This window comes from Gracilinanus agilis, chromosome 5, assembly GCF_016433145.1.
Source record: "Gracilinanus agilis isolate LMUSP501 chromosome 5, AgileGrace, whole genome shotgun sequence".
NCBI classification, from domain to species: Eukaryota; Metazoa; Chordata; class Mammalia; order Didelphimorphia; family Didelphidae; genus Gracilinanus; species Gracilinanus agilis.
Window position 1 is genome coordinate 202540726 of NC_058134.1, and position 18915 is coordinate 202559640.

Below are 18915 nucleotides of genomic sequence, written 5' to 3' on the forward strand. Positions count from 1 at the left end.
CAGTTCCATGATGTTTGAATGCATGTACCGTCTTCTCTGAGGAGCTCTTAACAGTCATTCATAGCCATCATCTCATTGAACCTCACACCACCTTTGTGAGGTAATTATAGGAAGTGGCAGGTATCACTGCTATACAATATGAATAAACCAATACTGGTTGAGAACTGATGGTTCCTGTTTCCCATGCCAAGAAAACTCTGGGCACTTTTTAAAAAAGCAGCTACTTTTATGACTATTTATAGAAAAGTGGACCCTCCCTTCCCCACTCCCACTATAGCCCCCATCACTTTTGAAGTTTCAAAGCTCAGACCTGCTGAAGGCTGACTTAACTTAGACCTTGGAAAGCATCATTCACAACACTTGGGTTTCTAGTTGGCAGACTTCTTTGACGGAAAGATCAAAGTTGATAATTGGGTTTAAGTATAGAGCCAAGTAAAATAAACAGTTGCAAATAAACTGAGGAATAATGGGCCCAAAAATCCCTGCATTGATACTTTCCAAAAATGGGTTCACAATATGCAAAGTTTTCAATTCATTCCTTGACCAGATCCTCCAAATGGAAAATAATTCCAGAACAGAAAGCAACATGGCATCAACAATAAGAAATCATGAGTACACATCTAGCCAATCCCAGGCAAATTCAGCAATCAACTGATATGGAAGGAAAGAGTATTTTTGACAAGGAATTCTCTCCACTGCTTCTAAGTAGGCTCTTTAAAGTCAAGAAATTTTGAGATGATATCTTCTTTTTCTTGCACAGGGCATATTGTATGGATGAAAGGTAAGGAGGTTTCCACACAATCAAACAAGTACAGGTACAATATACTGAATCTTGGGGAGCTTTTCAGGGCATACAACAAGAAAAATGACTTGCCTGGGTTGCCAGTCTTATATTGCCAAAGATTCTGTAGGGGCTTTACTCCTAAAGTTTTGATACACTTGAGTTCCGTTATGTTGGTTTTTCTGTGGCTACTATTCTCTTTGTTATATGGAGCCATTAACTCTTTCAGATAAAAATCTTTCTCTATAAAGAGAAACCCAAGGGCTCAGTTGCTCTAACCAGAAGATGACTTCTTCAGCTGTTCATTTTGTGATTTGTTATCAAGTAGGTCATGCTCTGACCCTCTCCTGCTCCGGAGATATACAAGTAGAACCACTGTTACATCACTTAAAGCTGTCAGTACTCAAAAAAAAATCCTCCTCCTCTTTGAGGATTTGCTCATCCTGCATTTGGGATGACAGAAATTTGATCATTCCCTTATTTGTGAGACTGCAAGACTATGGACTATATCACTGATCTGCTGAATGTCTTCTTATCTCAATTTGATGGCATCGGGAAATAACTTTTCAACAGTATCTCTGAGCAGAATATTTACTCTAGGAAAAACTTTTCATTTCTCTTGGCACTCTGGACACTGTTTTCTTTGAGGACATCCACCATAGAGCCAGACAATAGTGACAGAAACACAATTTGAGGTGGTGGGATTCGCCAGGATGCCATAACAGCAGCAGCAAGAAAATTCACTAACAGAAATATGATGGCTAACTCCAGGGACAGGCTCTCCTTCAGTTTTCGTCATTTTGAATGCAATGATCTATATGTCTTCCATTTTTTCCCCTAGATCATTCAATACTCTGAGACACCTATTTCAAACTCTTAAGAGCAATGAAACATAATTAAGTCATGCTGTGCTGGAGTCAGCCCCACGAGGACCAGCAGCAAGGGCACTGCCCACCCAGACCCCCAGCCACTGAGGCTGAGGCAGAAGACCTCACTTCTGGAAATAAAATACGGATTGTGTCCCTCATAGCAACCACAGAGCACTTCAACCTTTCTAATTGCTCCTTCTCTGTCTATTTTGTCACTTTTTCATCCTTTTAATATAAGAGTTGCCCAAGCATCTGACCCTATTCTCTCACCCTTGGCAATCAAATTAATATCCATGGTTTTAACTACCATTTCAATTTAGATTATTTCTAGGTCTGTATCTCCAGTCCCAATTTATTTTCTGAACCATAGACTCAAATCCCTGATTGCCTCTATAATATCTCCATCTGGATGTTCCTCTACCACCTCAAATTTAACAAATTCAAAACCAAGCTCATGCTCTTCTTCCTGCTGTCTCCCTAATTCATTACTTTTGCCTTTTGTACCATTTGATCTTGCATTTTCATGACCTTCCTTACCTCTCTTCCTCTGTCCTCATATGTAATCAGTTGCCAAATCTTGGCAGTTCCATATCCCAATATCTCTAAAATTCTTTTCCCACTTCCACCATTCTAGAATAGATAGGCTTTCATATTACTCTTCTGTTTGTGATTTAAGGATATTTATAATCTGATCTTTTTTTATATTTCTGGTTTTCTTATGTATTATTCCCTTCCCCTCACTGAGCCATCCAGCCATACTGGCCTGCTTCACATTCAGCACCTATGACACCCCCTTTCATACACATACTATACACAGGCTATTTCTAATGTTTGAAATGCATTTCCTCCTCTCTGCCTCTAGGAATCCTGGGTTTCCTTCAAGACAGCATCAATGCTTCCCCTCTCTGTGAAGCTCTTCTTGATCCTCTGGCTGCTAGTTCCCTCCCTCCCATAAACATTTTGCATTCATTTTTGTATATATCATGCATATACTTTACCTAATACAATTTCTCTTATTAGACAATAAGCTCCTTGAGGGTAGGGATTGTTTCAATTTTGGCTTTATATCCCATGTGTTCCTGGCACATAGTAAGTACTTAATAAATGCTTATTGGCTGACTAGCCTGTCTTGCGAAATAACCTCCAAATTATTAGGATCTAGTAAGTCTCTCTGTCTCCATTCTTTCATTCTATAAGCTGTTTTTCTTTTTCTTTAAAAGAAAAAACTTACCTTCTGTCTTAGAATTAATAATAAATATGGGTTCTAAGGCAGAAGAGTGGTAAGGGCAGGAAATGGGGGTTGAGTAACTTGCTCAGAATCACATAGCTAGGAAGTGCTTGAGGCCACATTTGAATCCAGGACCTTCCATCTCTAAGCCTGGCTCTCTAGCCACTGAGTGACCTAACTACCTCCTCACTTATAATCTATTTTTTATAGCACTGCTAAACTACTCTTTAATGTACACAGGTAATGTCTTTGCTATGCTCAAAAATCTTCAATGATTTCTTATAGTCTACTAAGTAAAGTTTAAACTCCTTTCCCTGGCATTCAAGATGATATATGATCCAGGACTACTTATCTCATATTGTTCCCTCTTTACACATTTTGTAAACCACTCTTAGTTACTTTTTGCCCCCTAAACACATACTATGTTCTCAGTCCTCATTGCCTTTGTCCACACTATTCTCTAGGCATGTAGTTTTCTCGCTTCATTAATTCACCTAAAATTTTATTAAGTACCTATTATTCCCCAATTGATAAATGGTCAATTTATTGAATACCCTATGAATGGGTAGTTCTCAGATGAAGAAATTAAAACTATTTATAGTCATATGAAAAAATTGTTTCAAATCACTATTGATTGGAAAAATTCGAATTAAAACAACTCTGAGGTACCATTTCACACATATCAGATTGCCTAATGTGACAAAAATGGGAAAATGAGAAATGTTGGAAGGAATGTGGGAAAACATGGTTGGGGGAAGTTCTGAACTGACACAACCATTCAGGAAAGTAATTTGGAATCATTCCCAAAGTATAGGGCTACAAAAACTCTCTATATCCTTTCACTCAGGAACACCACTATTAGGTCTGTATCCTAAAGACATAAAAAAGAGGGGCAAGTACCTATTTGTATAAAAATATTTATAGCAGTTCTTTTTGTAGCAGCAAAAGAATTGAAAACTGAGGGATGTCCATCAACTGAGGAATGACTGAACAAGTTGTGGTAGGTGATTGTAATGGAATATTATTGTGCCGTTAGAAATGATGAACTGGATGCTTTCAGAAAAACCTGGAAAGACTTATATGAACTGGTGTAAAGTGCAGTGAGCAGAACCAGAACACTGAACACGTTAACAACAATAGTGTATGATGGAGAGACAAGTTGGGAAACCAACTGAAGTCCAGAGCCGGAGCAATGGCGGAGACAGACCCCAAAACTGTACAGGACCTGACTTCTCCAGCAGATGCAGGACAAATTGCAGACCATGTCAGACCAGATAATTGGCCGAATTGATGATATGAGCAGTCGCACTGATGATCTGGAGAAAAACATTGCTGACCTTATGACCCAAGCAGGGGTGGAAGAAATAGAAGGGGAAAACAAAATACCAACTACACATAATAGTTAAAGATTTTGTTAATCATTTAGAGTGAACTCTTGAAAATGTTTTTCACAAGGAACAGATTTTCTCAACTAACTACTGTGTGCAGACATTTTTTTTTATTATAAAGCTTGTATTCCTAGAATATGCAGTTTAGTTAGGTTTCAAGGTGATTTATTTTTGGATTTCTTGTATGTGGTAGCTTCAACTATATGACATAAAATGTGTAAATATTAGTAAACTGAAATTCTGACTACTCTTGGCTAAAATTTTCAAAATTTTTAGTGCATTTTTTGTCAAGTCATTTGTCATTCCTTTTGTAGTAGTTTGTTTAATAACAAATTGGTAAGAGTTGTTTTTTTTAAGAAATGTATTAACTTTTCAACTGTTATCACTCTTTGTGATCTGAAGCACAACAATTTGTAATTCTTAGCACAAAATTACTGTTGTACTAATAACAAATAAATGGAATGTTGACCATGTTTTTAAAGCAGCCAAAAAAAAATTGAGCATTTTGTATTTATGTCATTGCTATGTTTCCATGATTGAGAACTATACCTAAGAATCTACTGTAAAAAACCCCAGAAAGGAGCTGAAATTGAATAATTGTAACTATTGCCACTTTAATAATACACTTCAGGATTTGGATAGTGACAGTAGCATCTCAATTCCTCTCAAATAACAAGGGCAGAAAATAACCTATAAAGATGCATTGCATTCACTGATTGGAATTTCATGTGGTGTAACACTTCAGTCTTTAGTTATATCAAAAATGCTTACTGTAAGAACATGAGGGGGTTTTAAAACCCACTCGCTATTTACTTGTGCTACTGACTTTAAAAAGTATTTGTCAATTAGAAGAAAAAGCAAGTGGCCATTGTGAATCCTTGCATACTGACTGATAAATGCCCTTATTGTAAGCTTGGATTTTTTTAAGAAAAATTGTGAGGTTTCTTGTTTACCTTTTTTTCTTAACTAAATGCTTGCAGAATAACACTTTTATAATAGATTATAGGTGAAATGGAAAATACCAAACATTTTCATCATGACATCCCTTTCTTTTTATCAAGAAGTGAGGGACAGAGATTGGACACCCAGATGACTGACTCATCAAATTGCTCTTGAATTAAAAAACAAAAACAAAAACAAAGTCAAGATAAGCTGAAGGATGATCTAGAAGTAGAGGGAGCCATTTTTCCTGGAAATGAACTTTTTTTTTTTTAGTTTTTTTTTTTCTTTTTTAACCCTTGTACTTCGGTGTATTGTCTCATAGGTGGAAGATTGGTAAGGGTGGGCAATGGGGGTCAAGTGACTTGCCCAGGGTCACACAGCTGGGAAGTGGCTGAGGCCGGGTTTGAACCTAGGACCTCCTGTCTCTAGGCCTGACTCTCACTCCACTGAGCTACCCAGCTGCCCCCTGGAAATGAACTTTTAAGTGAACATTTTGTGATTGTAGGAGAAATTTTCTGTACCACCAGATAGTTTATTGTATTGTTATATATGTGTGTGTATATATATGTATATATATATATATATGTATATATATATGGAATAAAGCTATGAAATAAAAAAAATAGTGTATGATGATCAACTGAGAATAACTTAACTATCAGCAATGTCAAGACAACTCCAAAGGGCACATATTGAAAAGGTTGTCCATCACCACAGAAGTAACTGGTAAGGTCTGAATACAAATGCATACCACTTCTAAGTTTATTTCTTTCATTAGTTTTTTACCTTATATGTGCAGTATGTGACTTTCACAAGATGATAAATATGGAAATATATATTGCCTGATAGCACAAGTAAAGCAGATATTGCTCGCCACCTTGGGGAGGGAGGAAGAGAATTTGGATTGTAAAATGCCAGAAAAAAATGTTTAAAATTGTTTCTACACTTAATTGGGAATAATACAAAATATTACTGAGGTAGGGGAAAGCACCTACTGTAGTTTGGAATGGAGATACGAAGACTAAAATGTAGAGTTCTGGTTTTTAAGAAGTTTATATTTTTATTACTCACCTTCACTTGTTGAAACCCAGTTCAAATGCTACCTTCTCCAGGAAGCTTTCTTTATCACCTAAGTTAGCAACAATCCTCCCCTGAAAAAACATCTGGTTTAGAACTTTTCTTATTATGTAATACTGTATATTATAGCACTCTATGTTTGTGTCTCTCATACTAGACTAAAAGTTCCTTGAGGACAAGTTCTTTGACATCAAAATATTTTATCTCCTTCAAGAGTCTAGTGTCATGTTATGCTAATAGTCTTCCTTCCTTCCTTCCTTCCTTCCTTCCTTCCTTCCTTCCTTCCTTCCTTTTCTTCTCCTGGGGGTCTTCTATGTTAAGTGTCCTAAAATTCTCTCAAGATATGTGCCTTTATTTAGCTTCTTTGTTTTTTGTTTGTTTGTTGTTTACTATTCTGTATTTAGGTCTCGGTGCATCTGGGGCCCTTGTTAAAATGGTGGGCGGCAGATGGAGCAGAATAGGGGCGCACAACCTTGCCTACCAGGAAAACAAGAGAGAGCAGTCATGTAGAGTTGGCTTAGGAGCTTAGGACCGAGCAAGGTGCTGCTTGGGAATCAGGAACTTGAAGGGTTTTTCCCCTGTGAAGCCCAAGGGTTTTCAATCCAGCCCATCTTGGGTAATTTCCGTTGTGCCTCCCATGCTTTTGGGAGTGTCCTCTGGGCAGGTGAAAAGAAATCCAAAGCTAAACCACCCTTCCGTGCCCAGTAATGGTATTCCCCCCACTCCTACTCCCACCCCCACCCCCCCAACCCCCCAGAGAATAAGTCTGAGAGATAGTTATAAGCGGAGAATGAGGAGGGCGTGCAGGTTGGGGGAGAAGACGGAGTTAAGTGATGTGGCAAGCAGGAAGCGGGTAGCGAGAGCCGCTGCTGTGCCATCTGCGTGCGCTCTCCTCAATCAGCCAAGGTCAGTGGCTGGAGTCTTTGTCACGTGAGTTACTGGGTGGTTCTCCGCCTGCCGTTGTTGTGTTATGGACATTTAAAAGGCCGGGAGAACGAGGCACTTAAGAGACAGGGATCTGGGCCCGGGAGGCAGCAATGGACCAAGGTCAGCCATGGCCGAGAAGGGGATACTAATGTAGTGCGCCACTTTTTGAGGGCTGCTGACCGTCGGTGGCATCTTAAAGCTTTTCGGGGCTTCGTTTCTCTTCCTGCCTCTCTCTGGGCATACTCCTCTGGTACCCGGGTATTCCTGCAGTAAATCGTAACCTTTGGCTTGATCCGGAGACAGCACCCCAACCCCAGCAGTGCCTAGACTGACTGCGGCAGATGAGACAGGAAAATGGAACAAGAAATAGGGAAAGGAAAAAAGAGAATGAAAGTCCAAAAGGGGAAGAAGCAGATGAAGAAGGAGGAGGAGGAGAAAAAGGAGGAAGAGGAAGACCAGGAGGAAGAAAATGACAGCAACTATGACGCTGAAGAGGAAGACGAAGGCGAGGAGAAAGAAGAGGGCGAATACGACCAGGAGGACAAAGGCAATGAAGAAGACTACTACCAGGAAGGAGAGAACATGGAAGGGCAAGAGAAGGTGACAGAGGGATCAGGTAAAGGGGAATCCTGCCCCTGGATCCCTGGGGCTGTAACTACCTGCCTTTCTATGGACACCCTGACCCCTGGACTGTAGGAATCAAATCTTGGCAGAAATGGGTTAGGGGTGGGGGAAAGAAAAGAGTGCCTATAGAGAAAAAAGGGTCTGAGGAATTAACATGCCTCTCTGTTATTGGAGATGAAATTGTTGCATTAAGCCTGTTCTCTGGAGGAATTTCAGGAAGTGTACATTAGCATGCTTTCTCCTTAGGTGGAATATCCAAGAAACTGATTTTTTCAACTCTGGTTGGAGGTGGCATAATTGTAGTCTTAGTGTTTATGGTCAGCCTTAGTAAGCAAGGTAAGTGATGCTTTCCCTTAAACTTCTTTTATTCTCCATTCTGTCCCAGGCTGTGAGATCATAGTTCTTATCCTCTCAGTCTTTGGACACATTAGGCCTAGGGTCAGGAAGGACTCTCCCAGGGGAACTTCAAGAGAGAAGGGAGTACCTTGAACTAAATTTCCTTTCAAATTAGACCTGTGACCACCATAGGGAATGGAAGAGATATAGGGAGTGTAATTGATTCTGAGAAACTTACCAACTAACCAAAGGATTACTAATTTTCCCATACTTCCTGTCCTTTAGTAGTTGTTGCTTGTGGAGGAACAGTGAATGGAAATGAAAGACCCAGGGGAGCTCGGTGCTGTTTTCAGTGTTCATTAAACTCGATGGAAAGACAGCATGGTATAGCACAGAAGTTCTCAATCTTTTCTGGTCTCAAGATCCTTTTACACTGTAAAAATTATTGAGGACTACTCAAAGAGCTTTGGTTTATGCAGATTCTATTTGTTAATATTTGCTTTATCTCAAAGTGAAATGTCTTAGTATTATTTTCTAAATAGTTTTACCTTATGTAGTCCTTGAAAGAGTTTTGGCCCCTCATTGGTCCCTGGACACACTTTGAGAACCACTGGTATAGAGGAAAATATAGGGGTATTAGATAGAGAGCAGGTCTTGGAGTCAGGAACATATGGGCTCACATCTTAGTTCTAACACAAATTGGCTGTTTAGCTCAGAGCAAGTCCCTTAACTGCTTTGGTAAGGGGTATTTTTCACTGGGAGTTGCCTATATAAATGGAATTTCAGATTGAAACATCCTTATATTCTCTCCTCATCAAAAAAAAAAAAGTAAACAATATGCTGCAGCTTGAGAGGCAGTGCCATATAGTGGATATAGAGCTAGCCTCAAAGTCAGGAAGAAATAGGTTTAAATTCTACTTCTGACACACACTGGCTATCGAGTCACAATCCTTCAGGGTTTTGCACAGTTATCTAAAACTAAAAGTTGCACAAGAGGTGCCAGTCTTCATTGGAAGATGAAGTTTTCTCACCTGGGAGTTCCCTCTCCTAATGAAATCACAGTTTATTCCTTTTTCTGTACACTTCCTCTAGTACCAATTTATTTCAGGACCTGAACTAAAGTCTTTCAGATTCTGTTTTAATGTTTAAGTTAAACTGAATAAAATGAAAGGGGACCGGAAATGCAGATCTCACCATTACCAAAGTGCAGTGGAGATTCTTGAGCTCTGCCTGAGGAGCAACCTAACCCCACATTGGCCTAATTGTATCTCTGTCTCAATTCCAGTGGAACAAAAAAGAAGGGATATGAAACTAGGAGAAGAGCCATGCTCAGATGAATCAACTATGTGTCCAAAAGATTGGCTCAGAGTCTTTTATAAATGCTACTACCTATCATTGGATCAAAAGACCTGGAATGCCAGCCAGAAAACGTGTAGGTCTCTTGGTGCATCTTTGGCTACATTCAGCACAATAAAGGAAATGGTAAGAAATCTTCTCTATAATACTGCAATAGTTGGACATTCATCTTATCAGTTCATCTCCAGTCTCCCCATTATGATGGTGAGACATAGATTCATAGAGCATTAGCACTTAAAGGACCAAAGAGATGGTATAATCCAATTCTCTTATTTTACAAATGGGGAAACAGGTCTCTACACATCCCTGGGAGTTGGCTTGATCTCTTTGCATCAACTCCTTCCTTTTCCCACATGAATCACCATGATGAAGAGACTAACTAGGAGATCTTGTGCCTACCACCAGTATACTGCACAACATAATGAGATCTTAGCACAGGAATTCTAGGCAAAGTTGAAAGTTAGTGATCTGATGCAATCTGTGTTCAGAGAGAGGACAGAACCTAGAAAGAGGATTGAAGGTGGGAGGGATGGTGGCTGGAGAATGAAATGTTACAGACAGCTATGCTTTGTGAAAGGAATTCCTGATGAAACGTATTGGCTCTTCTCCCTACTGGTTTGGACTAATAAATGAAAATGGAGTCTCATTCTGGACATGGGAAAATGGAACTTCAGTCTCCAAATGGTGAGTCCTGAGATATCTATTCATTTATCCAGAGCTGATAAGAGAAATGCCCTATACCTTTATCATCAACCCACTGGTTACCAATCTAGAAGGGTACATTTTGTAAGACAATCAGTTACATAAGGTTTATGGGCTATATTAGTGGAGGGCATTTTACACTGGCAGCTCCTCTGATGACTAAATTATAGGTCCATGACAGTGTTTCAAGAGTACATGAGGCTAATTATTACATTCACCTTTTCCTCATCAAATATTTATAATTTGGGCTATTAGAATGTTTTGTCCCTGCTCCTATTTTTAAAGAAAATGTGTCCATTTTGATAATTAGGATTAGAGAATAGTGGGGGATAGAATTCCCTTAGTAGAGATATATCTTTCCCCGCCCCAATCAGACCATTGGATCTATTGTGAATTTTCCTTATTTCCCTCTTTTAACCTATTCTTGATCTGAAAGCTTAAATTAAAGAAAAAAATCCAAGGAAACAACATAAATTTGATCAGGATCCTTAAATCAAATAAACCATTTTTTAATACTAAATCTTTCTACGAACATTTGCCATTCCAAAGAAATTTTAGTTTGTCAGGTTTCCATTTTGTTTCATTGGTATTTTTAAACAGGAAACCTTTCTTAATTTCTAGTTAAACTCAGCATTACTCTAAGGCACTTAGGGTTTGAAGGGTGACCAATAATAAAGGATAAATTCCTAATATCAAGGAATTCACACTAGTTTGTGCAAGAGGGAGTTATAAAGTTATCATTGAATAAATACAAAGTAATTAATATTCCTGGTATGTTTTGTTTTAAAGTAAATTTGTGTTACCAAATTTTAATATACAGACTTAGTAAGCTGAAGCATTAATTCATTGAACCTAAAGTTCAAGGAATTTCTGACAAGTCTATTATGATACAGGCATCTATCATAAGATTTTGGAACCCTAATAACTAACTAGAATAGGTGTATATAATTTGCCAAAAGAGAAAAATAAACAGATGAATGAGAAAGAATGGAGGGAATTATCACCTACATGGATAGTATTTTCCATGGCTAACCAGCAAAAACAGGACTGGAGAAATGTTGTATGCCTCTACAATGTTCAAAAATATTACAAAAGCATTTTTCTGACAGATTCATTGTTGTTTTTACTTCTTCCTCATTGAATCTTTCTCAATTCTCTCTATGGTACCACTGGAAACAATATATACCATTTTATAAACAAAAACTGGGAAAATAGCAAAGCAGAATTTCCTCTACAAAGGTTAACTTTACAGAAAACCCTTGTTGGATAGGTGATTTCGATTCAGGAAAGTGAAAAATAGTGATGGTTTAAATGATGATAGAAATACTGGTAGGTAGTTATTCAGGGATAGGTTGGAGAACTGCTGCTTATGGAGACTGATCCTTAACTGACATGGCCTGACACCCTGGTTTTTTATGTCATATAGAGAAGGTTCTGAACAGGTCCTGATTTCCCTGAACTTTGTATTCTGTGAGGAGCTCTCTGGATCTCTAGGGTAATTCTGGGTATATAACTCATCAGTAACTGCTTCATGGCCCATAGTGGTTTGCCACCTTGGGACATTAAAACCTTTTCTTGAATATATTTAACATATAATATTTGATTTAACATTTTGTGATCACAAAGTATTTCACACACATTCCCTTATTTTATCCTCACTGTAGTTCTTTAAGATAGATATCACTAACACCAGTTTTCAGATGTGAAGAAAGAGATTTCAGAGAGATTAAATAATTTTCCACACAGCTCTATGTCTAGTGACAAAGCAGGGATTCAGACTAATAACCTTAAAGCTTTATCATTTCATAGATATTCTCTTTTTGTTTTCATGGGAATTTAAGAGACCTGTGGGCTAAGATGATCCCCTAGGTGGGATTTTGAATCATAATCACTGAGTAGAGTCTAAGGCTGGGGGAGAGGAGGAGGGAAGAGAAAGTCAGCCAGTCTATCTTACTCAGCCATCCTGCCTTCTCAATGTTTATCCTGATCCCGCAATAACCAATTGAATATCCTATCACTTTACTGTATACTGTTAGAGATTCTGAGGATGAACTCCATCCTCCTCCTTGTTGTTGGAGCCAAGCCATTAAATAACTTCCCTCTCCTTTCTGTTCCAGGATATGGATTGAAGGAACTGGTTGTGCCCATTTATCCCCTAAAGGCATTTCTACTGATAGTTGTGCGTCTCAAAGAAACTATATGTGCAGCAAAGCAGAAAAATGTTTCTAAGAAAGAGTGGCATCCATTGAAAGGAAATTTAGGTTTTTTCTGGTGCACGCAAAGGTATATACAATAGACACTTCCCTTCTTCTCAAACACTTTATGATGTAAATATATATGTGAGAAATTTGGGGTTTCCTGTTATTTTTTTATACAGTACCATGTGTGGTGATGAAAAGGGGCAGAGGAATCTCAGAGCTGTGTCTCTTGCTCTCACTTGTGGCTTGTATTAGAGACAAGAAAATGGATAGGAGGAGGGAGTGATGAATGGTTATGGGAGTACACAGCCTGTCCAAGAAGGCTAAGTCAAGTGTCATTATAGACACTCTGTGAAATGCTTCATCCTGTTTCCAAAGATTAATAGTTAAGTCCTATAAGCCAGTAATAAGGCCGTTTATAAGCATAATGAGGTGACATCTATAACTAGGATGGGGCAGCATGTGGAAAAGCTCTATCTGAACCATTTTATTACATTCCAAAACTTCAGGATGGGCCAGATGTGACTAGTTAATATCATCTGGCCCAGTGAAGAACCTAATTAGACTAATCAGATAGTGAAAAGGCCAACTCCCTCTGGTCAAAGTTTAAACAGAATCTTTGAAGGGGGAAAAACCATTAGAGGTGATCTGGTTTAACCCCTCTCTGAAGCATGAATCTCCTCAACATTATTGCCCTGCCAGTGTCTTAACTCCCTAAAGTAATTGTGTTTCAATTTTACTGCTTTTATTTACACATTCTTTTCTTTTAAAAACAATAAATGCCTTATTTTGTATCTTTCTGGAATTGTTCATTTGCTTAATTTTCTTCATTGTTTCATGAAAGAGGGGCAATCATGTTCCCCCACACCCACAACCCAATCATGAAAATTATAATAAAATTCTCTAGTGAGTCCTGAAATGTTAAAAAGCCGTCTTTCTCCCTATATCTTAAACCACTCCCCTAGCTAGTTTCATGAAATCTCAATCTATGTGTTAAAACCATATCTAAAAGACAAACTACTTTTATAGGCAAACTATTCCATTCTTCTAGGACCTGGGATCTGCACACTTAAATTCTCTCTCTCTCTCTCTCTCTCTCTCTCTCTCTCTCTCTCTCTCTCTCTCTCTCTCTCTCTAACTGTATTTCAGTACAATTTATTTCTTTTGCTGTTCCATGCATTTTATTTTATGCATCTGAAAAAATTATCCTGAGATGGTATTATAGACTTACAAAGGGATCCATGACACAAAAAAGTTTAAGTACTTTCTGCGCTAGAAGGTATAAAAAGCAATCTATAAGCCAGTAATGGTGAAGCTATGGCACAAGTGCCAAAGATGGCATGCAGAGCACTCTGTGAGCACAAGCGCTGCCCCCCTCCAAGAGTTCATTACTAGCAAGGCAAAGGGACATGGGAGGAGCTGATCCCCTCCCCCTCTCCATAGTGCTTGTTGACATTTTTTTCACGTCCCCCACCCCTCTGCCCAGCAGCCCAATGGAAGCGTACAGTGAGGAAGGTGGGCAGCTCACAGGCAGCAGAACAGGAGGGGAATAGAGCTCTCAGGTCACTCCCCTCCCCCTCTTCACCTGAGCTGAGGACATTTCTCTCATCATCCACCTCTCTGCCCAGCAGCCCAATGGGAGTGCTTCCTCTCTCCCCTGTCTAGGGTAAGGGGGACGGGGCTGGGGGGGGGTAGGGCTTGGCACTCAGTCTCTGATGGGGTAGGACATGACACTTGGTAAAGGGGAAGGGCACAGCACTCCATCTCTAAAAGATTTGCCATCACTGCTATAAACTGTGATTTACAGGGTTATCAACACAAATCAAGTTTTATGTTTTCCTTAAGTAACAGAATGCTCATGTTCTGATGAGAATAGCTGAAGCATGGTAGGCTCTTCCTACCCATGGAAAAAAAAAAGAGAGAGGGAGAGAAAGATACAAAAAAATACCTTAGAAAGATACAAAAAAATACCTTACCTTCCTACTGATATCTCAATAAATCACCCCCAAAAGAAGCCTTTCTAGTTGGAAGAGAACAAATCAAATCAATAAAATAAGTAGTTCTAAAAGAATAAGCTAAGGTAGATTAGATGACAAGTCTTTTCTAAACATCTTAAAACAGCAAAGGTCCTAGGAACAGATGATTTATTTAACAAAAATGCATGCATATGTGTATCAGAGACTATAAATACTAAAAATCATAAGGTCCTAGAGCTAGAAAATTCTGGTATTTATTGGATAACTACATAGTTTTAACTATTTTGAGAAAGAATTTATTCTTTTTTTTAATTTTTTTTTTAATTTTAAACCCTTAACTTCTGTGCATTGACTTATAGGTGGAAGATTGGTAAGGGTAGGCAATGGGGGTCAAGTGACTTGCCCAGGGTCACACAGCTGGGAAGTGTCTGAGGCCGGATTTGAACCTAGGACCTCCTGTCTCTAGGCCTGGCTCTCAATCCACTGAGCTACCCAGCTGCCCCCAAGAATTTATTCTTAAGAAACAATTTGTGATATTTCTTTATTTAGCCAATTGATAGGCATGTAAAAAGTGCTTGCTATATGCCCTGTATTGATTAGGGATACAAAGAAATTTAAAAATAGCCTATCCTCAAGGGGCTCTCATTGTACTGAGGGAGATAGTGTATAAATAACAAAGTATATATAAGCTGTATAAAAAGTAGAATCAATACTCATTCAAAATGTACAACCAACTTACCATTACCTTTGTGTGTACATTACAAGAGCAGCCACTCAAAGAAAGAATTTAGCCCTTAAAGCGCTAACTATGATTCAGACATTGTCCACCACTGTTTCATGTCATTGTGGCTTCATGTCGAACCTCACCTAATACTGCTTAAGTGTCTTTTAGCTGATGGGTTATTTATAATGTTTCAACATTGTGTTTTCATAGAACCAATTAATGGTGCATACACAGGCTAATAGTCATCACAACATTGACTAAAAAGTGGCAATGGGACAAGAAATATGATACTGAAAAAATTATGAGATTTAGGGATTAAAGTAGACATTCAGCAGTCATACTGGATAGAAGTTATTAAAATGAGGAAGGTGGGGAGCACAGATGAGAGACTAAATATATATAGAAGTGCATATATATATATATAATGGTTCTGCTTTAAAATTTGTACAATAAAAATAGACATTAACAATTCAAGATAATTCTGAATGTTAGTGTAACAGTACATGTACATAATCATAATCAAAACCAAATATACTGAATACTTACTTTGAGATGGGAACTATGCAGTGCACAGGGGATACAGAGATATCTGCCCTCAAGAAACTTACAACAGTCAAGTTGGTGGTGGAGTCAGCAAATGCTTATTATAAAAGATGATTAGCAACAATTTTTACTTAAAGATATATTCTATACTTTAAAGGTAACAATATGTCATTATCTTATATGATCAGCACCACCGAATGATTGATTTTTGTTGTTTTTATTTTATAGATGGGGATACTATGGTTCATCCCCATCTATAAAATAAAAACCAACAATATCAGTCATTTGACAAAAATTGAATATGTAATAAGTAGCAAACTGGAGAGTAGGACTAAAGTCTTTTTCTACTTAGCTGTCAGAGTTTGTGACTCCATATAAAGAGGGAAGAGCTATGTACCCAAGACTATAAAAGAACAGCTGCCTAAAGGTACTAGTTAATTCCAGTCTTATTTAATAGAGAAGAACTTCTCTAATGGATTGTGTTAGAAGAAATATTGATTAAAACACTAGCTTCTGGGAACAAAACATTTTCATTTTGAGGCAAAAACAATTAGGATTTGGGGGTAATGGTCAATTAGGTATACTCAGTGCAGCAATTATAGAATGAAGGCTTTATGGGTTCAAAGTACTTAAAATGAGATGGTGTTTCTCCTATCCATTTCTACTATAGCCAATATAAGTTCTGATGATCCTCATCCCAACTCCCACTCTAACTAATTGAGACCTATGCTGGCTACATCTCCTTCTCAGAGTTCAAGGGATACCCCTGAAGAATTAGAGGTAAATGTCAATGCCATTGGCTTAAGCTCCAACCAATATTAACAGCTGAGAATCACTTAAGTAGTCTTAGAAAGGAGGTGACTCTAATACACTGCTGGTGGAGTTGTGAATTGGTCCAGCCATTCTGGAAGGCAATTTGGAACTATGCCCAAAAGCCTTTAAAAGACTGCCTGCCCTTTGATCCAGCCATACCACTACTTGGTTTGTATCCCAAAGAGATAATAAGGAAAAAGACTTGTACAAAAATATTTATAGCTACGCTCTTTGTGATGGCAAAAAATTGGAAAAGGAGAGAGTGTCCATCGATTGGGGAATGGCTTAATAAATTGTGGTATCTGTTGGTGATGGAATACTATTGTGCTCAGAGGAATAAAGAATTGGAGGAATTCCATGTGAACTAGAATGACCTTCAGGAATTGATGCAGAGTGAAAGGAGCAGAACCAGGAGAACCTTATACACAGAGACAGATACACTGTGGTACAATTGAATGTAATGGACTTTTCTACAAGCAGCAATGCAATGACCCAGGAAAATCCAGAGGAACTTAGGAGAAAGAATGCTGTCCACATCCAGAGAAAGAACTGTGGAAATTGAAATGCATTAGAAAAATATGTGATAGATCACATTGTGCAATAGGGATGTGATTAGGGTTTTGATGTTAAATGCTAGTTCTACTGCAGGTATGAATATCACAGAAATAGGTTTTGAACAATGATACATGTATAATCCAGTGGAACTGCTTGTTGGATTCAGGAGGTAGAAGAAAAGGGGGGGGGAAGGATCATGAATCATGCAACCATGGAAAAATATTCTAAAGAAAAAAAGAAAAAAAAAGAAAGGAGGTGACTAAGGTGGAACAATAAGAGTAGTTGGTATAGAACTTCCCCTCAGAATTCTATGAAATACTCTCTCTCACAAACACATATAAAATTCAAAGGAAAATTATGGAAGCTTAGATAGTACATATGACAAAAGGGTAAGTCACAGCTCTTGATTGCTGGAAGTGCTTTTTCCCCTTTTATAACTATACTCAAAAAGCCCTCCCCAAGCACTGTTGTAATTTCCTTTCTGGGTTTCTTATAGAGTCGAGTATATTAGTTCATTCTGTCTTTAGCTAATGAAAAAACCTAACAAAGATGCAGCTAGAATGTTGAGAAAATGGAAACCACAGTTGTCCCACTGATACTGGAATACTGGTGGGCACAATGAAAAGTAATAACTTCTGGTCACTCTCCATTCCTCCCCACTTCCTCCCTCCCTCCCTCCCTTCCTTCTTTCCTTTTTTTCTTCCCTCACTTACAGTCTTTCTCTGCTCCTCAGCTCCAACTTTCATACTAGGAGACATCAACATACAATTAGTCCTTCCCTCAAATTATTCATTTTCCATGACCTTTTCCTCCATTGCACATCAGCTACACACATAGATGGTCAGACCCTTAATCTTGCTGTCACCCATAAGTGTTCCACCTCCATGTTCATGAACTCTATAATTCCTATACCTGACCACAGTCTGTTGTTTTGCATTCCCAAATTCTGTTCTTTGTTCTCACCATGACCTGCTTCTTCTGGTTTTCCCCCTATCTATTTGATTACTCTTTAATCTCCTTTGCTCAGTCTTTTCATCCAGGTCACACCTGCTAACTATGAGTGTCTCCAAAGCTCTGTCTAGGCCTTCTTCTCTTTTTCATCTGTACTATTTCACTTGGTGGCCTCATTAGCTTCCATGGATTCAATTATTATCTCTATGCAGATGATTCTTAGCCCTGTTTATTCAGCCTTAACTGTTCTTTTGAGCTCCATTCTTAAGTTTCCAAATGCCTATTGGTCATATCATATTGGATATCCCATGGACAAATTCAACATTTCTAAAACTGGATTCACCATCTTTCCTGAAATCATCTTTTCTTTCTAACTTTCCTATTACTATTGATGAAACCACTATCCCCTCATTAATTCAGGCACACAACCTAGGTGTTATTTTTCCCTCCTCATCCTTTCTCATCCCCTTGCCCAATCAATTGTTAAGTCCTCTGTATCCTTCATAAGATTTTTTCTATGCCCTCTTCTCTCTTGATGCTCTCACTATCCCAGTGCAGGTCTTTATTACCTTATGCTTGGACTATTGCAATAGTATACTGATTTGGCCTCCCTGTTTCATGGCTCTCTTCACTCCAGTCGATGCTCCAATCAGCTGTCAAAGTGACATCCCTAAATCACTAGTCTGATCACCACACACACACACACACACACACACACCCTAAGTACACACAAAACTCAATAAATTCTAGTGGTTCTCTATCACCTCCAGGTTCAAATATAAAATTCTCTGGCTTTTAAAACATTTCATAATCTGACCCACTCCTAATTTTCCAGTCTTCTTACACTCTGGTTCCTTCCAGGCTCTATGAACCATGGATAGCGACCTCCTTGCTATTCCGCAAACCTGACACTCTTTCTCCTGAC

The 18915-nt window shown here is 38.5% G+C and overlaps 1 protein-coding gene and 2 pseudogenes across 2 annotated transcripts; 2 read left to right on the forward strand and 1 right to left on the reverse strand.

The window, feature by feature from the left end:
• Positions 1-351: 351 nt before the first annotated feature.
• LOC123250451 lies at positions 352-1610 on the reverse strand (annotated as a pseudogene).
• A 2460-nt stretch (positions 1611-4070) lies between these two features.
• Positions 4071-4284, forward strand: LOC123248494 (annotated as a pseudogene).
• Positions 4285-7309: 3025 nt separating this feature from the next.
• Positions 7310-13284, forward strand: LOC123249428 (C-type lectin domain family 2 member B-like). 2 transcript variants are annotated; one of them, XM_044678452.1, is made up of 5 exons: positions 7310-7828; positions 8083-8172; positions 9458-9654; positions 10106-10212; positions 12348-13284. In XM_044678452.1, exons 1-5 carry the CDS (start codon positions 7567-7569, stop codon positions 12457-12459), a joined length of 768 nt encoding a protein of 255 aa, XP_044534387.1. In that variant the 5' UTR covers positions 7310-7566; the 3' UTR covers positions 12460-13284. The 2 variants fall into 2 exon arrangements, with proteins under 2 accessions (XP_044534387.1, XP_044534388.1); XM_044678453.1 differs by lacking the exon at positions 8083-8172.
• The last annotated feature ends 5631 nt before the right edge of the window (positions 13285-18915 follow it).